The following is a 24,274-nucleotide window of genomic DNA, read 5'->3' as shown; positions in this document are numbered from 1 at the left end:
GGTTACACAATTATGGAAGCATCAACATCACCCTTCATTTCTTGGATTAAGGTTCTTGGATTTTAAACTATCTCTAAAAAGTTGGCTTAAAAGGCTAGGGTTAATAGTGCAAAGGATTGAAGGCCTAGTCTTGGGGGATGTGTGGAGAGAGTGGTTACAAATTGGGAGGCATTGTAGTAGATGATGGGACGTTTAATAATGTGGATGGGTGTGGAAATCTGGTAATGCTAGATATAGTACGAAAGATGAATAGATCAAGCTAGGACTGTGATAGCAAGTGGTCATGGACCACTTGTCACTGTAGTAATTATGTGGAGATAGGATGTTGTAATGGATGATGGGAGTTAGTAATGATAGGTATAGTGTGAAAGACTAATAGATTAAGTTAGGAACGACAATAGCAAAATCAATTTTGATTGACAACTCACAAGCAACCAAAATATAACTCAAGCACATTTGATCATGGTTTGAAATGTGGTAGATTAGGAAGTCTAGATTTTATTGGAAGTGGTTGATGATGTAAGATTCAAAACATGTTTAGCCTTGGATTAGCTTATCATGGCAAAGTAAAATTTAACCAAGTATGCCTTATCTTCAATGCATGACAAGAATACATAGAACCTACGAATGCTACTTTCAAAGGAATGCAGCGGTAATAAAGGTTTTTGTAGAAAATTTAAATTCTTTTAAGAGATACTACAATGCCCTATTTACATAATATGAGCAATATTCTACTAGAAAATGACCTATTTTTATTGTTGATATGAAACTCATTGAATTGCACTATCACTTTGTCATAGAAAAGTTACAAGTGGAGAAATAAACCTTGTTATTGTTAGATACAAGGACTAGTGCTTGACATCTGTATAAAACCACTTACCCTCAACAACCAAGATAGACTACAACTTAAGTTCTAACTAACTATTGATATGTTTGAATGAAATATAATATCCTATATAGCCCAAGATATGTGCTTCATAGGAAAAGTATAATTGGCAATGGTGTAACATATGCACATGTAGACACTCTATTTATGCACTCGCACTCGCACGCGGCACACAGACACACACACAAAATCCATCCTAATAATTTTGATCTTGGCAACAAAGATATTTGACAAAAAGAAAAATAAAGGACACCTAATATAACCTAGTTCCAAGTCCTACCTTAGTCATTAATTAACATTTAGAGCCATGTAGTGCCAATAAATTTTTCTTTCTTAAAAGGGAAGCTAACTATAGTGTTAGACAAGTATGTGTAGATGATAATAAATGGCAAGGTTTTAATAGCCATACTAAGTGTATTTGATGGTACACTCAAAAAACATATATCCATCTCTCTTTCCACTTGAAATGCATCATATGGTACAATACCCATATATAGAAGACATGAAATCAATGCTCATTTCTGAATTAAGCCCAAATTGGGCCAAGTAATGAAACAAAAAGCTTAAACCGAAATGTTGTCACATGTACACAATTAGATTCATTTCTATGTCATGGATCACTAAAGAAACAACAAGAGGCACATCTATTGCTTCATGGCCAATGGTTATTTAAAATCAAGCCCCTAAAATAATCCCTAGTTATTACAAAGATCATGCCTTTAATAGCACCATTGTTTAATTCTACCAATTCATTGTCACTCACCTTTGGCTCTTTCAAGATCAACAATCCTCGATAAATTCATATAGTATGTTATTGGACGTGAGTGATCACCTCACATGAACAATCACAAATAATAAAAGTGCAACTATGACTGACTTTTCACACCTAGATATGTATGACATGATAATCTATCCAATGTATCATTTTTCCAAATTTCTAAAATTTTAATTTATCATTTTAATCTGGACGTAAAACTCCTATCAATAATTGCAAATTTTATTAGCAACCATGGTAGGGGAGGCCGGTACTCAAGATCAATAATTAAATGGGTGGATGGGAGTGATCACTTCACATGGGTAATCACAAATAAAAGTGCAGCTACAACCAATTATTCATAGAATTTCATACATCTTATCTTACTATCTCCTTATCTTACTATATATTAAGGGGGGAGGGAGGCCCTAACAAGCCCACGTGTCATACAAAGGGAGTTCCTCAATAGAGTGGAGGGAGCGAGCGGGATGGAGGCTTCTATGTGGAGAGACTACAGCGTGGTTTTCACAGGCATAATCAAGAGGGAAGCTGAGGAGGGCAGATCAGCATTGAATGTTGCATGCCACTTTGTACCACCACCTCCAATTCAAATGCAGTGCGGCATTTTTCTCTAGCTCTCGCATCTCTACTTCTCTTCTCTAAAAGCTCCCTTCTCTTGCAAGCTTGGTGCCTTGCTATCCACCTTCAAATTTCCTCCATCGTGAGCCATAGCCTCCCTTTAAGTTCCCTACCCCTTCTTCTCCTACTAGGGTTGTGAGCATCATCATACATTCGTGGTAGCAGAATATTGCTCAGCCACTGCCTCCAACCTTTGAGCTTCATTCCCAAGCTCAGACTACTTGGCTTCTTTACTTACTCCCTCGAATGTCTCTCGGATTCCCCTACCTCCAGCACAATGGCGGAAAATCCATGAATTTTAGCTTGGCATCAGCTTCGACTAATGTGGTTGCTCTTTCAACAAAGGGGCTATGGCATCGTTTGTAACCATGGTTCACTCCTCATGCTTCATGTCCCCTCTCTCGAACCCTGACTCTTCTTTCCCTCTCCTCATGCTTCATGTCCCCTTGCTCAAACTCCTGGCTCTTCTTCATCCTGCTCTCCTCCTCCTTCTTCTTCCTCCAATATGCGCCTTACCTTTTTTTCTTTCTCCTTGCCCCCTTTTTTCTTCACTAGATGCTCTGTCACCTCCCTCTCCGGAATTGCTGGCCTTCGCTCCCTGTCTCTTCGGCCTGCCTTGCACTAGCTCAGTCTTAAAAAGGCCGATCCTTCCCATGGTGATGCCATCACTAGTGGGTTCAAATATCAACATGAGAAGCGGTTCATAGGGAAACCCTCCTTTAGCAAGATATGACTGTTGTTTCTGGCCATTTTATCAACTACGATGATGGGTCTCCTCTCCCCACCAAGAGGAGGACCCAAATTTTAGAGGAGGTAGGTCTGGATGTAAGGGAAATCCCCTTAGCAAAGATAGGTGAGTCTTTGAGGAGCAACTGTTGGGCCATCTTGCAGCGAATTTATTCATAAGAGCTCATTGAATCCTCCATTCTTCTTTGCCAACTTTGAACCTTCAAATCCTTTCACTACTGTGCGGATCACCTGCTTCAGAATCCTCAAGCAACAAGAGCTAAGCATGAGGGAATGGGTTTATAGCATCAAATACTTATAGTGTGGGAGTTTGTGGCCATCATTAGAGAAATAGCCTAGCTTACTTTGAGTTGCAATCACCATAGCAACTTTGTAGAGAGTCTTCCCTCTTACCTTGCATTCTACTAGATATCAACTCAATGCTATGAGCTGTGAGCCAGCTTATCTTAACAATCACATGATCGCAATCACGAGTCCTATGTGCTCACAAGATGTCAATGTTTAATTGCCCCCACACTGGACTGTACCAAAAAGACTGGACGTGTAGAAAGTTTGACTATCACAATATATGCTACTCACATTGTTTAAGGGCAATACTTGGATGGTTTGCCTCTTTCCTTTTTACTACCCCACTCTAGGGTAATGCTTTAGGAAAGCATCAAAACTGTGCTAGTGTATTTTTTAAAAGGGTTTTGATTATTAAAGAAAAACTATGTTATGAGTTCTTCCACATATTAGAGACAAGATAATACATCTTGCACTTGTTTTGTAATATAGCTCATAGTTGAAGGAGCTCACAAAATTTGGAATTGGGAAGTTAAAACAAGATAAGATGTTCTATTTTGGTTTGGGTTACTATGGACATAAAAAACTATTTTTTCTCTAAAGTTATTTCTCTAAAATAATAATGTCATATATGTAACATTTCCACATCATTGAAATGGTAAGGAACAAGGCTTGATAGACCTTAATTGTATTTGGAAGTCGCTTTTTGTGTCTCATGCTAGCTAAATTGTGATCTATCAAGGATTTACCTATTGCATTCATCGATGAGCTTAGATTGTTTGTTAATAATGTTGTAATTAGGAGGCATTGAGGGTATTATGGTATTCTAAATTTCTCAATTGTGATCTATAGGGCGGGAAAGGGTGGTGAGCGAAGGTGAGGGGGCTAAGGGAGCAACAATGAGTAAGGGGGAGGGGGGAGAAGAGAGCAACCCATGAGGAGGGGGCACTTAATATAGGTGAGGGGGCCGTTGCACTATGAGGAGAGTGGAGGGGGAGGTGGGGCAAAGGTGAGAGAGAAGTTACGAGGGGAGAGGAGGGGGAGATGAAGAAAAGGTGAGGGGGGGAACCTGTAAGGAGAGGAAAGGTCAAGGTGGTCCTAAGGTGAGGAGGGTTCAAAGAGTAGCCTTGCAAGGAGATCTAATAGTTTGAATAGGTGCATAATACACCTCCCTCCTGCAAAATCGGCATAAAACCTTCATGTGGCATTCACAGTGCAGACTCAAGGGCTTGCAAAAAAACTATGCCATTGTGGCAGACTATAGCAAGAGCTCTACATCATTGAACTCTGACACGGGGCAAGTGCTTGGATAAAACAATAAATCATTAGAGGTATGGTTGTGTATTTGTGCACACACATACACATTTGTATGCATACAAACATGTTTAATTCAAAAAATGTCACAAAAGTGTATTTACTTATTTACCCAAATTATTGTATCCCATATACCAAGATTTATTATGTTGCCATCTAGCGCTACATTGACACCAAACATATCAAACACATCTGGCACATAATCTTGCATAAAACAACCAAATCCATGTAGGAAAGATGAGAGTCCAATGGACAAACTAACAAAAAAGTCTTTAGACAATTTAGGCCTTCCAAGGGGATGTAACTCTCTAAATATGTAAACTTTTAGCAAGCCTGTATAGGCAAACACATCCACATGCACGAACACAAATGCATGTGCATCAAACACATTATTTTATAGTCGTAGTAGCCAAGGGTAATATAAGTTTGTTCGTTGTAACCCTCTTACTGCTAGAATGTATAAGAAAATACAATACTTGCTATACTCAAATGACCCAAAGAAATTTGTGGGTTTTGTTAAATTTAGGGTTTGGATTTTTGGAATGTGCATATAACATCTTGGGGAAACTAATGACAGGTTGAATTAAATGGAACCCATTGTTCCCTAAGGAATTCTAAAATTAACCAAGGAGTAGATTATTTTTTAGTTTCTTGAGTCAATACCTACTCGTGGATTTGTTTTTTCACTTGAAGGCATTACAACAAAGCAACCACAATACCGGTGGTGGCTACATGGATTTGACCTCAAAATTTTTCCTTCCCCAAAGAGTAAGCCAACATTAATAGGCTAAGATAAATCAAGCATGGTAAGGGAGTGGAAAGACAAAATCTATACAAGAAATTATGGAAATGAAGTATGTGAGATGATGAAAGCACTTACAATTGGGAATGTGTTATTGGTATATGAGATTAGTGTACAAGTCTTGCAAAAAAACTAGCTCTGGCTACGAGAAACTTGATGAATCTAGTGACGTGGACACACCCTCGGACATAATGAACCTCTCTCTCTCTCTCTCTCTCTCTCTCTCTCTTTGTTTATGTGTGTGCGTGTGTGAATTTCACAAAAAAAAGCATATGTGTTTGTGTGTGTGTGTGTGAATGTTTCTCCTCTTTGCCTAGAGGTGCCAAATCGGAAATCCATGTCACAAAAAATGCCCATTAATAACAAGAATGGCATACAAATATGACAAGACCATCTATTTCAAATTGAAGGTTGACTCTCTATACATCACCTACAGTGTTCTGTAAAACCAAGGTTGATTGAGCGAAGCGAAGCAATGCCCATGGTGGAGTGGGTCTTGAAACTTGAAATTTTATCCCTTGAAAATACCAAAATTTTACTATCTCGCCTTGGACCCAACGAAGCGGGTCTTTAACGGGTCATAGAGGGGTCATGCTACTCGTGATATGTTATTCTATCGAATCTATCATTTTTTAAATTTACTAATTAAAAAAAATTGTCGTTTTGATCTCGACGTAAAAGTACTCGCAATACATGCCTGTACTCAAGCTACCAACTGTGGTTTCCTGAGGCGCCATGACCATTCCAGTAGTTTGTGGGAAGGAGCTAATGCAATGGCTTCTTTCACACTCGTACACTTCGACACAGTTTCCGTCCATGCATTCAGATGAGGGCATTCTCTCTCATCTGGAAGCTTGAAGCCGCCCATTTCTTCGAATACCTTGAGCCATTCTATATAAGATGCAAGGGCGACATCCACCAAGCCCATGCAATCGCCTCCGTAGTAGGGCTTCCCTCCGCTCAGCTTCTGCAAGGCTTTGTCTATCGTGATGAAGGCCTCCGTTAAGTCTTTCGTGGCTTGCTTTTGAGCGTCGCCTTGGCTTGTCAGAATCCGAACGCCTGCATCATAGATCTAATGCACCCAACACGACCCAGTTCATTGCCGACATCCATTACTTTGCATCAAAGATCTAATGCACCCAACACGACCCATTTCATTGACGACATCCATTGCTTTTGATGCGAATCTAAACTTGGACGGTTAGAAACCAGCTTGTAAACGAAGAACGATATGTGAATCCTTGCTTGATTCAATATCGAATACGAGATTACGTAGAGGTATGGTAGACAACTAAATTATCAATGACCAGACCTTCCCATGCTCACCTTCCTATCGACGAAGTCTGCCCAAAAGCGCGCCTGTGCTCGTTCGTAGGGACCCTCAGGAAGCAATCTCTTCGAGGGCTACAGTTCATCGAGGTATTGAAGTATGATAAGCGACTCGAAAACGGGCTTCCCGTTGTGGAACAAAACGGGAACCTTCCTATAAACTGGATTGGACTCCAGCAACAACTTGCTCTTATTTACCAAGTCCTGCTCCATGTACTCAAACTTGATTCCCTTCTCTTTGAGGGCGATCAGCACATGTTGGCAGAACATACTGGACCATTTGCCGAGGAGTTTGATGTTGTCGGAAGACATGGCTGGACGAAGAAGATGAGAAAATCTACACAAGTTAGGACCCTATAATTATAAGGGTCAAGGAACCTGACCCCTATAATGAAAACATTGATAAAATCAAAGTTCTAAACTTGTCTCAAATGAAAATGTTGATAAAACCAAAGTTCCACCCTTGTGTACCATGACTAAAACCAAAGTTCCAACCTCCTTGGTGGGAAATGGGTTTTATGGGAAAAACTAATTCCCCATATTAAATATCGAAACTTTTCGTAGAAATGTGAATTTTATGTCATTTTCGACCTTCAATGCTTCACACCCTATTTTTATTAGAATGGAAAAACAAAGTGGGAGACCTTGGCATTGAATTTCTCATTTCTCACAAATATACCACAATGTCATAAGGCCGGCCTTATCTTGTGTATATGTTTCCTTCACTCACATGTGCACTCACATCCCTCCCACACTCTCTCTCTATATTTTGATATGATGATATTCTTACAAAAGAAGCACAAATATGTGACATCCATGCTTATTTTAGTGGATATTACATTGTATAAATAAATTATTTTATGGTATAATTCTTAAAATATGTGTTGATATGTATCATCCTCCTCTATTTAATCTTAGGATTCTTATATTCTTCCTATCTAGTTTTCTACTATGGCCTTAATTCTTTGAAAATTTCAACCACATAATTGATGATACATATCAACAAATATATTCTAAAAATTGTAGAGAATGGACTTGAAAGATTGCAAACATGTGGAAATACTAGTACCACAACGAACTATTCTATAGAGATCGAAACAACAAAAATTCCTACATTAATGGTTAGTGAAACACATTTGACATAGTTTTGGTTATGGTATCCCACCAGGGATTTGCAACAGTATTAAAAAACGTTAGTTTTAAAACATTTTGAAAGTTTTTAAATTAACCCTGGGGCATTTCAAAGTGCCCCAATATTGAATTTTAATTGAGATCAGCTCCAGTCAGTTACCGGGTGGAATATCCATACACCGCTCGGTATATCGACAAAACACCACTCGGTATATCGACAAAACATTGCACGGTAATCTATTATACCGCTCGGTGTTATGTACACTGAGTGGTGTTTACCACACCGAGCAGTATAGTTAGCTACACTGACTGGTGTTTTAGCTACACCACTCGGTGGTGTTAATGTTATATAAACCAACGCCGCGCTCGTACTATTCACATAATTGAGATTCCCAGAATTCCATGGAGTTTTGGGAAAAACAAGAAGCATAAGAAAGAGAATAAACAAAGCTACAAAGAAATTTGTAAGTTTTGTTAGTCCTTGTAAGTTCAAAATAGTTTCTGGTACCGGTGGTGGGCTCGCTTTTGCCGGTTGAAATCCACTCGTACTTAGATACTAATTGGATAATTAGCATTTGCATACTATTAGGTAAAGAGTAAGTTGTTGCATGTGACATTGTACGTAGCTTTGGAAAAATAGATGATCTTCATTTTTTGCATGAAGTATTTAAGTTGTAACTTGTCTAGATTCTAGACTCTTTGGAAAGACGTCACTTAGGACTAGGTAAATAATTTGTAAGTTGCATGGCTTGGGATTTTAGTTTAGTTACATAACTTAAGATTTCGATCTAGTTGCATTAAATATCGTAGATAGATACCATCAAGTTTTGGAAAAATGGAATAATAGACATTACAAGATGCATGAAATGATTTACTTTTGGAAAAGCTTATGTTTGTGTGTATGTTTTTCTTGATTTTAGCATATGTATTTATTTATAAGCATATAACTATACCTTATAACTATATTTCAAAAAAGAGTCAATGAGTCGGTTGGAGGTTTGCTTAAGCCAACCTGGAACAACTCGTTCATTGATGAATAATGTTATACCACGTGCTGGTTGGAGGTTTGTTTGCTTAGGCCGACCTAGAACACATTATTAGGTGAAACAAATTAGATATGATTATGTTGCATACATTTTAACTTGTAGCCCTTATTAGAACTCAAACTCCATAGTACATGTACATGTAGAAAAAAACAATATTGAGGATTGAGGGTGTTAGGTTAACAAATTCTCCTAGCTTAGAAAGTAGTAGTAAAATTGTTTATAACTACTTGTGTAAGTAATGCTAGCTATTGCACCAGTATGTGTAAAAATAGAGCATGATGTTGTAGATGATCATGGTGCAGATAGATGCATACTCGAGAGAGAGAAGAACATGGGAAAAGGCAATTTGCCATCCCACACCTATTTCAATAGGTAGATTACCACCTTCACAATCATCCAATTACATCGGGAGGGGGCAAGACAATTGGATGATTTTTCTCTCTCTCGGTCTAGCAAGCTTGCATGGAGTATTTTAAGTTAGTGTCCCAAATAGCCACATTGATTTTGGACGTAGAACTGTAAATGATTCCAAATATTTTTATGTGTCCTAGAACCTAAATGATATAGTAATATCCAGAACATGAAAATTATTGTGAATGCACATATTACTTATATAAATTTTTGTATGTTTCTCTTACAGTGTTCATTGCAAGCATGGCTCCAGAAAAACGAGGAAGAAACCCAACAAAGGCTCGCGATTATGTTACGATGTTGCCTAATAAGAAGTGGAAATGCAACTTTTATCATGAAGAGTACTCAAGATCCGGCACAAGAATGCAAAAGCACTTCTTGGGTGATAGCAACAAACAAATTGGAAAATGCAAGGGGCCAGGAGTTAAGAGAGTTATAGCCACTCTAGGTGTACAAATGCCTAAAAGTACGGACAACCAAGTAGATGATATAGTCGCATGTCACCAATCCCAGCCTCGTGAATCTATACATGATGATATACTCACACCTCAAGCTAGTCAATCTATAGATGTGCCACCTCAAAGTAGTGGTGTGGCCTTGTTGACGCATCCACAACAAAGATCTTTAGAAGAGTCATTTAAACAACAATATATAGAGAAAGTGCAACAAGATGTTTTTGAGGCTATTTGTCACATCGGTTACCCACTAAGCATGGTTCAAAATCGGCATTGGAAAAGAGTCATGGCATCTGTAGCAAGGGCGGGCCCAGGCTTTACGTTGCCGAGTTACAATGTTGTCCGCATCCAATTGCTTGCAACCTGTATGTACTTGTGTAAGTGACACTAGCTATTGCACTAGTGTGTGTAAAATACCGGCATCCATTAATAGAGCATGGTGTTGCAGATGATCATAGTGCAGATAGATGCTTACTCAAGAGAGAGAACAATGTGGGAAAAGGCAATTTGTCATCCCACACCAGTTTTAATATAGGTACATTACCACGTTCACAATCATCCAACTACATTGGGAGGGGGCAAGACAATTGGATGATTTCTCTCTCTGAGGTCTAGCAAACTGGCATGGAGTACTCATGTGTTGGAAGTTAGGACTAAAATGCATTTCAAGGGTTCAAAAGTTTTTTATGATTATGAAAGCAACTGAATTAACTGCAATTCTTAATTTGACAGTACCCAATAGCTCTAGAGAGGACTACAGGTTCAATAGCAGCACGCAACTACGTTACGATGATATAGCAGGTAATCATTGGAGATGTGATATCTGCCATCAAGAATTTCGAGGCTTGCGTGAGAATTTTATGGCACATCGTGGGAGATATTAATAGGACAATGCCATGGTGCAGAGGAGACGGTGCAGAAAGAGCAGCCACCATCTTGCAGCCACTTGCTAGTATTGACATTGAGATAACAACGCAGATTACAGATGTGGTTCAAGTTGTTGCAAATGTGGAGAATAATGTTCCGATGCTAGAGGCAAACCGTGGAGATGTAATATCTGCCATCAGGTATACATTGGCTCTCATAAGAAAGAATGAGGTTGCATTTCTTGGGTAATGTGCATAGAGGAATTGCAAAATGTGAGGGCCCAAGAGCTAAGGGCCCCTGAGGCCATTGTTGCTACCATTTTGGGGCCTGTTGTCCAACATTAGTGTTTTGGGGCTACTTATTCCTAATTTTGCAAGTTGACCAGAGGATGTTACAAAATTATCATTTGCAAACTGTGATCCCTTATTAAAGTTCCTTGAGTAGTCCCAGTTTAAGTGGAGTAGATGTTGCATTATTTACAATTTCACTTTAAAGTATGACAAAAATAATGCATCCATGTTAATTACTTCACAATTTTCAAAAACATTGCATTTTTTACAATTTTACTTCAAAGCTATGATAGCACATTGTTATATATTTCAAGTTGTAAGATGTTCATTAATGACTTGGAAATTGCATCTCCGTCGTCCCAAAATATTATTGTTACAAAAAATGGGCCTGGCAATATCCATACAAAATGAGCCCATTGAAAAAATAAGCCAGAACATGGAAATATTCATACAATATCTAGTAAATGGCAATATCGATACAAAATTGGCCCGGGATAAAAATAAGCCAAGGGAGGGTAATATTCATATAATATGTTGTCAAAACTGGCATTACTAGCCAAAATAAAATCCATAGAAGCTTTTCTCTAAGTACCTCGTCTGCCAGTGGGTGGAAGTTGGTGGGTGCCTTGAGCCCCCCATAGAATATGCAGGTTGTGGCACTATAGCACCATGAAGCATCCACAAACAGTGGTGACATTGAGCACCATGAAAGCGACGAGCATCAGTATGGCGAGGATGATCGACATCATGGACGGTGGGACTACTACTAAAACAAAGTATTACACCTTGAGAACAAGAATTATTTCAATATATTAGAATTGAATATACCATTGAATATAACAAATTTAACCAGAATTGAAAAAGAAACGAATAGTAATTGAATACACCATTGAAACAAACCTTCAATACAATTATTGCAAATAGATTATACATGCCAAAAAAAGGATTTAATATTATATGTCTGTTTGTATACAAAATTCTTCCTCTCTTGATCATTTAAATTCTATGTAGCCTCAAATCAGTAGGAGAGTATGTTGCACCGATGCCGAGCATATCATACAACTCACATGCCATGGGAGCATTGCATGCACTTCTCACCTGTATTCACAAGGCAGGCAAGGTGAAAGCGATGATCACAAGGGAGGGCATAGTATCATGTGGCCCTATCAAAATGATCTTGGCAGATTGGACAACATGGCCCGTCCATGATGAATTGTAATTGTGTGGGTATTGTTGATGATTTGCGCATGGCAAGGCCAACAAAATTGTGATGGATTGTCAAGACTATGCCTCCTTCTTCGATATGTTGCAAGGAGGCTTGTGCATCACGTGCCTATTGAGAATAATTGGCTGCTATTAGGCACATCTCTGCATATGCATTGTCGATATCAAGCCGCTGTCTAGTTTGAGATAATAATGCATGCAATCTTTCATTGTCACTTTTCACCTGCTCAATTTCATGCAGCACCCGTCAATTCTCCATAGTTGAAATGTAAATTGGAACTCTAACACACACAATAGCATCAAAAATTGAATATGCACGAAAACTCATGAAAAGACAAGAGGCAATCACTAGGTACAATCTCCCCCCTCGAGGTGTGTGGCTTGTGATCCCACACCAAGAGTATTTATAATATTAAAATAAGTGCATGAGCCATTGATACAAAGTTACGTATTCATCTCTTGAGCATCCTTTTACCATACTCTTCTCTTTATCACTCCTTTGCACCCTTTTACCATACTTTTCTCTTTATCACTCCTTTACTCATGATCTCATCCAAAATTACATGCCAAAAAGTGGGAAGGCTTTTAAGCACTCTCCCTTATCAAAATGTAATGACTCAGCCATTTAATACATTTAATAGCACTAGTATAAAACCATGGCATTTAGCCTTTATTCCTTTGAGCTTGTGTACCCCCATCCGTCCATGTCATTTCATGTACTCAATAAACTAATTCACCATTAGTAGAAAAATTTACCACACATTAATCAAACTAATGACTCAAATACTTAGTGAAATGATATACATAAAATATCCATGATTAACCAATCATGCTATGTAATGGTCTTTACCCAATAATGTGAGTATTTCTTAATGGCATCACCCATGATACAAGAACTCTGTTGCGATCCTATAAATACTTTATGTCATTTTGAACAAGAGTTTTGAGAAATACTTCTCGTAACATTCCCTCTTTCTTGATGTGCAACTGACCTTAGTTATTGCGAATTTGTTTATATGAGTTAAGGATATCAGGATGGTCTTGGAAAAATTGCTCAGGAAACCATTGTGCATTTTCTTTTGGATAATTTTTAAACTTCAATAAATAGTAGTTATAAATCTTTCCTTTGCACGTTGTTCTTTGTTGATCATCTAGAATACAATCAGGCTCAAGAAATTTAACTTCATCCACAATTAAAGGTGCTCTTCATAAACAGGATGCATTGGTAATTCTCCTGTAAAAGGTTTTAAGAGATGGATGTGAAAGGCGTCATGAATCTTCCAATGATCGGGCAATTCCAAATGATAAGTCAAATCAGAAATAACCTTGAAAGGTCGATAAAACCTTGGTGCTAATTTTACTACAAGGCATTTATCAACACTCTTTAAACACCTCTTTTCAATTCGTAGAAGGAAAAAATCTCCTTTTTTAGACATCATATGTTATCTTTTCTTGATTGCTTGTTTAGTATACTTTTCTTGAGCTCTCTTGATGGATTCAGTTACTTCTCTCATGATTTGATCATAATTTCTTGTAAAATCATCAGCAGCTTCAATCTTTTGACTAATTCTTGTGATAGGAATTGGTAATAACTTTCCATATATTATTTTTGAATGGGGCTCTTCCTGTAGCAGAATGGATTGTGTTGTTATAAGCAAATTGCAATAAATGTAAATACTTATCCCAATTCTTGGCTTGAGAATCAACATATATCCGTTGCATATCCAAGATAGTATTATTGGTTACTTCTGTTTGTCCATTTGCCTCAAGATGGAAAGCTGAAGTAAAATCCACTTTAGTGCCAAGATTTTTGAATAAAGTCCTCTAAAAGGCACTACAAAACTTGGAATCTGAATCTGATACTATCATTTTTGGTAATCCATGGTGTGGGAAAACATATTTCAAATACATGTGTGCAGCTTGTGGTGTAGACAATGTCTTTTTGCAAGGCAAGAAATATGCTTGCTTGCTAAATCAATCAACAATGGTCCAGATCATGTTATTTTGATTAAAAGTCAAGGGAAATCCAGTAATAAAATCCATGGATATTTGTTCCTAGGACTGTGAAGGAATAGGCAAAGGCATTAATAGTCCTGGTGTTTTTTCCTCTGAAACTTTTAATCTTCCGACAAATCAAACACTCAGCAACATACTTGGAAATATCTTTCTTCATCAAAGGCCAATGCAATTCCTTAATAATACTTTGATAAGTTGCAGTCACCCCTTGATGTCCCACATAAGGAGGTTGATGCATTTCCTCCATAACTTGTAATCTAAATGGTTTTGGTGACGCAAAGTCTTTTCTAATAAAAGATATATCCATCATTAAATGAATAGTTGGATACAGGACTCCAATTGTTTTGTTCAAGATTAGTCCATATATCTGAAAAGTCAGAATCATCTTGATAAGAATTTTTCATTGTCTCAAATGGTTGTATTTCAATCACTGAAACGTTGTTGATTTGTGGTCTTCGACTTAATGCATCTGCAACCATATTTTCTTTACCAGGTTAATATTGAATCATTGGTTGAAAACTAAAAGAAGCCCATTTGATATGTCTGTCTAAAATCAATGGTTGCATCAAAATATGTTTAATGCTTTGTTGATCAGTCTTGATCAAGAATTCTGAGCCCGTTAAATAGTGCTTTCAAATTCTTAGGGCATGTACCACTACTATAATTGAATTCTTTGTCATAGGTACTATAATTGAATTCTACTGGCTTAAGCTTTCCACTTTCAAATGCTATAGGATGATTGTCTTGTACAAGCACAGCTCCAATCCCAATTCCACTTGCATCAGTTTTACGACAGCAAAGAAGGGTCATGAGAAGTCTGGTAACTGAAGTACTGGGGATTTAACTAAAGCTTCTTTTAAAGCTTAGAATGATTTATCATGGCTTGAAGTCCAATTGAACTTTGTAGTTTTCTTTAGGAGATTGGTTAGTGGATTTGCTAAGAGAGCAAAGTTCCTAATGAATTTCCTATAGTAACTACATAAGCCTAAAAATGATCTTAGCTCATGTCTATCTTTAGGCTTTAGCCATGTTTCAATACATTCCACTTTCTTTGGGTCTACTTGAATACCTTGACTTGAAATGATATGACCCAAATAGTCAATGCTATCTTGAAAGAATAGGCTCTTCTCAGGATTGATGTACAATTGATTTTCTTTTAAAAGAGAAAAAGCCAATTTCAAATGTTCCTTGTGATCTTCAATGTTCTTGCTAAAAATCAATATGTCATCAAAGAACACCACTACACAGTAGAAAGATTCGGTTCATCATTCTACTAAAAGTAGCTAGAGTGTTGGTTAAACCAAATGGCATAACCAAAGTAATGACCCTTTTGCGTTCTAAATGCCGTTTTGTAAACATCTTCTTCTGTCATTCTAACTTGATGATAACCATATTTAAGATCAATCTTGCTAAAAACTTTAGCTCCTCTCAACTTGTCAATTAAGTCATCTACTCTTGGAATTGGATACCAATTCTTGACTAAGTGCTCTATAGTCCACACACATTCTAAATGTGCCATTTTTCTTTTCCACCAAAAGGACTGGAGCACCATAAGGGGAGCTACTTGGTCTAATCAACTTCCTTTCCAACAATTCTTCTATTTGTCGAATCTCTTTTTGTTCTAAGATGTTTACTCGATATGGAGCTCTACAAGGAGGTGAATTTCCAGGTAAACTTTCTAGGCGATGATCTTTAGGTCTAGACTTGGGTAAACTTGGGAGTAATTCGTCCAAGAAACAATCTGAAAATTGCGAGATAAAATCTTTGAAATCGTCATTTGATTTAATTTGCGCGACCGTAATCGAATTAACCAAAACCAAAAATAATTTCTCACCTTTCCTAAAAGCCCTTTTAGCTTGTGTGTGATTCAACAAAGGATTCATTTCATTATTTATTTTCCCTTTAAACAAATTCTTCTATCATTATGTGTGATCCACATTTGGTGAGTGTTATAGTCAACATCAGGATTAAATTTATGTCGCCATGGCATTCCCAAAATTATATCTTTTCCACTTAAGGGGGCCAAAGAAATTTCTTTTCTCTTTGTATGGATCAATAGTGAGTTCTAAATCTTTCACTTCATATAAACAATTATATCTAGTTCCAGTAAAAGTAGCTTTAACCTTATAATGCATTGGTGAAACTTTAAGATTCATTACTTTTACAAATTGTTCAGAAATGAAATTGTGTGTACTTCCATCATCATGTAAAATAACAATTTCTTTCCCATTTATTTTTCCTTTCATTTTTAACAAGGCACAAGGAGAAAACTTACCTGATTTACCTGAGTCTGAAGTGTTACCCTCTTGCTTAACTTCGTCGATTACGTTAATCTTTGTAGTTGGTGCCTTCTTCTTTTCTAGACAATTATTTGAATAATTTCCCTCTTTGTGATAGTTCCAAAGGTTCTTTTCTCTACTCTACTGTGTACTAATATACAATATCATTAAATCCCCTGAATTTTTAATCTACCTTATACTCACCCCTAGTTGTACATACGTATACACTCCCCTAGTAGCTACTCATGATTACAAAAAATATGCAGTATGCACTATATTACATGCATATAGTACATACAAATAATATGCTATGCATTTATGAGAGGCACACAACACATTGATGCACAACCAACACATGGATAAAATTATTGACATTAATATCACAAAATAATCTCCCTTTTAATTAGGAGCTTTGATAGATCAGTGGATTGACATCATGGTAATAGCTATCTCTTTCTCCTAAATAGTGCATGTGACTACACATCATGCCACTCTAGCCGAGCACCATAAGCTTGACTAGCAACTCAACTTGGGCTTGGGAAGCAAAAAGATAAATACATCTCCTCCATCCAAAGTGCGTGAAAATGAGGCCAAATGGGAAACCAAATGCTTGTGGTAATTGGCTTACGTTTCCTACTGCCACATGGAATGGCTATCTATGAGAATTGAGATGACCATATAAATGCTCTAAATGAAGCTTGATTGAAGCTCTCATGGGATGCATTTAATAGAAAATGATTACAAACCAAGGTCTTTAACTTGAGATGCATTTGCAAACACCTATGGCTACAAGTCAACTACAATGGTAGTAGCATCAACTCGTTTTGATGCTCTTCTGATGGTTGTGTGCTATTCCTTGTAACTATTGAGTGTGCATTTCTAGTACAAGTGCATCTAACATTTTACTTGCATCATTTCTATCTCATCTACTCCTTTTACACAAGTGCACAACATAGAGGACACATAGAGGCACATAGAGACATGCAATTGCATAACATAGAGGAACACTAAGATAGAGACACAAAGGAATACACGGAGGAACACAGACATAGAGCACACAAGTGTGCACATGCATGCACACACTTGGGTGCATGTGGACACACACAAAATTGTACGTGTGCATGAACACACACACACACTTATCCCCTTGGGGATCATTGTGTACTACAAGTTTGTCAACATATTAATGGCCCATGGGAATGGGTGGTCACATTGAAGTTTTCGGGAAGTTTTCCTTATCACTTTGACCCATAGAGAGACCTATTGAATGCAAAGAGTATGGTATCTCTTGGCTCTAACGAGGAGATTTTACCAAGACACTAGTCATCCCCCTAAAGAACAATTAGCCCAAGGAGAAAGAGGGTTTATATTACCTCTTGTACTTGGAGGTATTTTTTGTCTAGGTACGGAGTAGGATTTCCTAAGATTATGAAAGTAATTTTCAGTAAATGTGGAGAGAAGAGATGTACACAGACATGGAACCACCAAGTGCCATACAATGGTAAATGAGCAAAATGGCCCATTGATTTGTTATGCCCTCTAGTAGGCTCAAGCATATTATATTGAACCCCTCGGATTATTTGTTGACCAACTATGCATGCCCATGGTCATGGGGACCCTTCTGTACTTTGAATTTTTTAAATTATTGATAGTCCATGGAAACATGTGATCATATTGAAGTCCTTCATGAAGTATATGAGTACCCATTGAACCACCATGGGTAAGTGCTAAAACCCAATGGTGGACAATGGAGTAACCTTCAGATAATGAGACACTACTTTATATTTGTTCCCCATGGAGATGATAGGCTGGCCATCATTGAGGAATGGCCCGCCGTCCATTGACATGACAATTGGTATGGAATACATGGAGGACCATAAATGAGAGTGGTGGTGTGAGTGATAATTTAATGGCCATGGCTGGTAGCACATCTTTTGAGATCTTAGTGGACAAGAGCATCCAAAAGTACAGGGCATGAATACTGAAATTAGAAGGTAACAAAAAGGAGGTGAATCTATACTTTGTTGGATTGGACACTTGAATACAGAAGTGAAGTGTGGGAGAGGGTGGATCATTTTGCCATCTCCTACTTAGATTGGTTCTTGTCTCTAATTTTCTCTAAATTTCCCACTCAACTACTCACCCAATAACAACTGGCGTGGGTTACGGGCTTCCTCGTACACAAACTAATGTCCCTGTAAACACACAGTCTAAGTACAAATAGAAGTGCAGGCTAAGAGGACTTGGAGAGCTTGGCACATGGCTCAAAGAGCTCATAGTCCAAAGCTTCGAGAGACTCAAGGGAGTGGGATGAAAGGTCATTTGGTGGCTAGACAGTGCATGCATACCCCTCAGATTTCTGCTAGAACATATGGAGCAGGCATCTGCTGGAACATCATGCAAGTTCTTGGGCTGTGACAAATGATATATGAGTCCCTTGGGGGAAGTTCAACCCAACTACACCCTAGTTTCTATTATAATTGGATGCACAGCTCTAGACTACTACTATTGTGACACTAATAGAATATAGTAGAATATATATTTAAAGATTACACACTAGTCTATGATGACGATTGGGGTGCATATAATCCAAGTATTTCCTGGTGCATATATTCTAGGTAGGCTACACACTGGGTAATGTCTCGTCTTATCTTTTTTGAAAGGGAATCTACACTAAATGAGTCCCATCGAGTCACTCCAGGGAGAATCATCTGGACCTCTTCTCGTAGCGTAACCTATTCAATATGGGCCTTAACTACCAATGTGAGGGACTATTCACTTGGCGTTGTGGGTTTTTCTCATCTGCACGCACAATACTTACTATGGCTCATGAGCTACTAGATAGCTTGCTTCTTGGAGTTCTAGATGTGATGGACTACATTATCTTGGCCGAGCTTCTAAGCCAGAACATTCGAGCATAGTTGTGTAGTGGCTATCGACTGTGTGCTTGATGATTCATGTTACAAGAGATTTTGGGTTGTTGGTTGAGATAAACGATATACATCCATGGACTGTAACCTCTGTGAACTCGGTTTGTGTAGATTTTGTGAAGGTAGCTTTGCCTTCATGCTCAAAAATCAACTATCAAACTTGCATAAGATATAGAGCTGGTACTCTATGATGCTCTCATCTTGTCCAAGAGAACATGTGTGGACCTCATTGACAGAGAGAATGCAAGATCCCTGTGATTCGTGAGGTAGAAATTTCGAGCTCGACTTGTTGAGCTATCAAACGTATTTAGTTTGTGATACATTGGGATTTCCTTTAACTACTTCAGATTTTTTGAATGGATTTCTCATATGTGTTTTGTGTGGAAGCTTGAGGCATATACTAATATATTGATATACGTGTTTGCCTTTAACTATTGGCCATATACTGATATACACCTAGCTTGATGTATCCCATAGACTTGGCTTGACTTGAAACCTTTATATCAATGTTGGTAGTGATAATTTTATCAACCTGAGATATAAGGAATAGATGCCCTAGGTTAAAAACTCGAGAGATGATCCTATGGTGGATGTATGCGCCTCCTCCATAATCAGCTCCGTGCATGGAAAACTTGAACGTGACAACCATACTAGTTTGTAGAGGTTCATGTAAGACGACGTCGGGGATACTTCCTCTTCATGTTAAAAGGATTTTGGCTAGTTTGTGCCTTCCCTACTAATTGTTAACAGCTGACTGGCTAACTGTCATGGACAGGCCTTTTGGGACTCCCGGACTGATTAGATTCACGTAGTCTTCCATGCTCACAATGTTGCAAGTACTTTGAACATGCTTGGTGTCATATGTTTGTATTCAATGGGGATTAGTAGTATGAGAAACACCTCGGGACCCCATGCTCCGTGGTTGACTTGGCATGGAATGTAGTTTCACCTCATAGAACCTTTTTCTTTTGTGCAGACCATGTAAAGCAGGGCTCACAAGTAGGTAATGAACTGAATTAGGAGCACAAGGTTAAGTAACCATTTCTACATTGTTTTACCCCTTGGAATGAGTGCACATCTCTTTTTACACTATGTTGAGCTTGTATGTAGATGAGCAAACCCTTTTGGTCTATTTAAAGATGATGTTATACTGCTTTATTAACACTATACACTAAGGTCGAGACCCTCTATAGTGTTATGATATTCTCTTGCTTCCCTAAAAGCTTAGCGCAAGAGAATACTTGGATGAATTGGAATTATTGGTGAGGTGGAAAATTGCTAGTGTTGGTTGTCATTGAAAAAAATCAATTGACTATCCTTGCATACATATTTGAGCCTTTGAGATTACTTTGCTTGGATGTTGACCCTATTGGTTCTTGTTAGTTTGACCTTGTTGGTTCTTATTGAGATAACTTTGCTTGGATTTTGACCTTATTTGTTCTTATTCACCTTTTGATGCTTGATCTTGTTTTATCTCACCTTTTGATGCTTGATGTTATCTTATCTTTGGTTTATTTGATTTTGGAAGTTTTTTGTAAATGCTAACATAATGTCTTATGTATTTGTTGATGTCTTCTATTGTGCATCCCTATTAGATACTATGTCTCGTGCCACATGCATGCAAGTGGTCCTTCACGCATGCATGCCTCTCTATTTTGTGATTGCATTTTTCTACTACATGCCTCATGCATGCAAGGGGTTCCATCATCACTCTCTTTACTATCTTTTTTGGAGAGTTCTCTACCATGCTAGAATTCTGGTGCTCCTTACTTTGATGCTCATAGTTGCTTTCTGTTGGTTGTATTCCTCTACTTGTCCATCCAATATCATCCCATCTATGTGAGGGTAAGTGCACCTATCCATGTGTCTAGGTCCTAGATTAAATGTTTCCATATGTCAAGATGCTTCCATATTCTTACCTCATAAGTTGTTTCGAGCCTCTTGGGTGGATACTGGGATTTTTTTAGTACATTTAAAAAAAGAAAAGAACACTTTTTTAAATTTGAAAACGCTTGTGGACATTCAAAACACAAAAAATGAGTTTTTGAATAGACCGCATGGTGTAATACAACACCGCACGGTGAATAAAACACCGATCGAGGTGAACCCCTACACCGATCAGTATCAAATACACCAATCGATGAACCCCTACACCAGGCTGTGTAGCAAGATTACACCGGTCGGTGTAGTGTTACACTGATCAATGTAGTCAGTCACGAGACACGCGATGCGCAAACATTGGCTGAATACATTGACTGGTGTGGTGACATACTGACCGGTGTGGCGATATATCGGCCGGTGTGTTGAGTTGGGTCTATAAAAGCCAAGGTTCGTGGCATTTTTTTCACTTTCATCGGAATTTACTACTATTTTCCATTGCTTCCTGCCATTCACTTCTGGTGAGCTTCTAGCCTTGCTTTTGATTTTAGTTAGGGCCGGCGGGTGATGGCTCGCTTTGGCTGGCTAGATTCACCTCCCCCTAGCTGAGAGAAAAGAGAGAGAGGAATATGTGATATGTTTATGTTTGCTTGCTTTTGTGTGTGTGCATGTATGATGTGTATTACTTGGGGTGTTGGATGATGACTTGCTTTGGCCGGCGGTTGGATGGATCTTGCCTCGAGTGACATTCTATTACGTAGTATCACGATCAAGGCCAGGTGATGGCTCGCTTCAGCCGACTGGTAGTATCATGATTAAGGCTAGGTGATGGCTTGCTTCGACCGGGCTAGATTCACCCCGCTTTGGTCTACTATCATATATTCATATATATTGTACATAGATGTCAATAGAGCTGGTTATTGTCCGGATGATACCTTGCTTTGGTCAGCTGGATTCATCTTGACGGCGACCTTCCCAATGAGCTCAAGATGTGTGATCACACAATGCTGATCTAGATCATCTTGGTTCATTGAATCGTGATTGTTGTTATATGTTTTCTTGTTTTGTCTTTTATAGCCTATCCTCCTTCGATAGGGTTTCTTGGACCAATTATGGCTTACCTAAGTTTTGCTTGCACCTTGATTGTTTGTATGAGCCATGCTTTTGCTTGTAGGGTCCACATTATAATTATCTATTGGAAATTCATGTTAGCATGTGTGCGTAGATATCAATTTTATTTCTAAAGAAATTGTGTTGCACATGTTCTATGTGTTTGTACATACAATTTGATTTTCGCTTTCATCGTATCATAGCAAAGATTGTTGTGTTGTTTACATGATTTTTTCATTTTTTTTGTTGTAATGATTGTTGAGTGTTAACATAATGCATTACGATTGGGCCTAGACGTGTGAATTACTTAATTGCTTCTGCATTGGTTTTCGTATGTACACATCATTGTGGTAGTAGAACCAAGCGAGTGCTTACGTAATGATTGTTGTGTGAATTAGATCTATACCTTTGATTTCCTCATGGCAGCCACCCCTTCAAAGAGAGATAGAGAGAGACACTTGGAGAATTGAGTTGCAACACCTTGTCCGTAGGGTGTGCGTTCGACATATTATTACACTGAGTGAGGAGCAAATAAGAGAGATTCCTCATACCAAGTCTAAGCTGGATGAAATGCAACAGCGCATACTTGCTCAATTTGACTGTAGTTGGATGAGGTGGCATGGAGAGCTAGAGCAGACAGAGGAGAAAGAGGTTGTACTAAACTTCCTACCTAAAGTATTGGGTGATATAGTTGTTCAATGGGAAATGGTAAAGCAGTCCAGAGCCCTTGACAGACGCAGCAAGGATGAATCTAGATAGGTGGCTCATAGAATGGAAAGAATCTCGCGCTGCCATTCATTAAAAAACCCAAAAGGAGAAAGGGGCAGCTAGTAGACTATCTAATGTTGCCATGCAATATTATACCCAAATTGCTAATGGTTTCTTAGAAAGAATAGACAAGAGAAGTCAAGACGACAAGGCACAAATAGATCTATGCACGAAGTTTTTCGACATGTTGCATTGACAACTCTTGAGGAATTGGGCGTGATGAGTGGAAGGAAAAGTGTATCGGGTTAAAATAGAGGGTGTGCCAGGTTTCAAGCCAACCCTATCTTATGCTGGCAAGAAGTTGAGGCACGATACTGCACATGCACATAAATCGTTGAAGATAGAGCTATCAATGACTGTAATGTGTAGGGCCGTGTGTCACACAATTGGTTACACACACGTTAGTGATATTTGGTTAATCAGTCCATACTTCAATGGAGGTAATATTCATGACATGCTCATGAGCCTACCTTCCATGTATCTTGATTATCCGAACTAGGCAAGGCGAGGCAACCCCCGTGAGCAACCTCAAAATGAATGGCATGCTACACGGAGTTAGATGCGAGCATGCCTATTCTGTAAGAATGCTCTTACCATTTAAGCAACTATTACTAGTGCAATGAAAGCAGTACATGAGCAGGGGTTCAGGGACACTGATTTGAATGCTAGGAACTATGTGCTGGATTTCACACCAGATCGAAAATCTGTGCATGTGAGCATTATTGATTGGAAAGGTGTCTCCATAGAACTGAGAGCAAGCCCCCGAGCAGGTTCAAGCGCTTGCTCCAAAGTCACAATTTCCTTGGCTTACACCAAAGCTATACATAAAAAATGATGCACACCCTCAACCAAATGGCGCATGGTCAAACATGTCAGATTGCTATGTTGTCGGTTGGTTACTTGGCAAAATAGCCAACTTCCTTGTGGGCTGTAGGGCCGCATTGTTAAGTGATCAAATATACTCAGGGCATGTAATAAATCTATTATGGGATTGTAAACTCCAATTGTGCCAGAATGAGCCTCAAGAACACAGATAACAATGGACTTGTTGCTTCACGCACACAATGTTGATGAAAATGACGAAATGTGACCAATCGATAATATGAAAACTTA

General features: G+C 38.4%; 1 protein-coding gene across 1 annotated transcript; it reads right to left on the bottom strand.

The window, feature by feature from the left end:
• Window positions 1–6,130: 6,130 nt before the first annotated feature.
• LOC147892029 (putative glutathione S-transferase) lies at window positions 6,131–7,068 on the bottom strand. The gene is made up of 3 exons (XM_087388555.1): window positions 6,955–7,068; window positions 6,754–6,831; window positions 6,131–6,499 (listed from the first exon to the last, which is right to left on the bottom strand). Exons 1-3 carry the CDS (start codon window positions 7,066–7,068, stop codon window positions 6,131–6,133), a joined length of 561 nt encoding a protein of 186 aa, XP_087244681.1.
• Between the last annotated feature and the right edge of the window lie 17,206 nt (window positions 7,069–24,274).

The sequence above is a fragment of the Dipteris shenzhenensis genome, chromosome 17 (genome assembly GCF_047967505.1).
Source record: "Dipteris shenzhenensis isolate YYH24624 ecotype China chromosome 17, Dip_SZ_1.0, whole genome shotgun sequence".
NCBI classification, from domain to species: Eukaryota; Viridiplantae; Streptophyta; class Polypodiopsida; order Gleicheniales; family Dipteridaceae; genus Dipteris; species Dipteris shenzhenensis.
The sequence above is the reverse complement of the archived record's forward strand: the minus strand, read 5'-3'. Positions and strand labels throughout refer to the sequence as shown.

Bases quoted from the DNA above. Each gene is read 5' to 3' on its own strand.
- LOC147892029 (XM_087388555.1), bottom strand. From the start codon at position 7,068: ATGTCTTCCGACAACATCAAACTCCTCGGCAAATGGTCCAGTATGTTC. The intron at 6,832-6,954 runs GTAAATAAGAGC...GATGAACTGTAG, and splicing joins AGTACATGGAGCAGGACTTG to CCCTCGAAGAGATTGCTTCC. The intron at 6,500-6,753 runs GTGAGCATGGGA...TGGGTGCATTAG, and splicing joins CAGACTTCGTCGATAGGAAG to ATCTATGATGCAGGCGTTCG.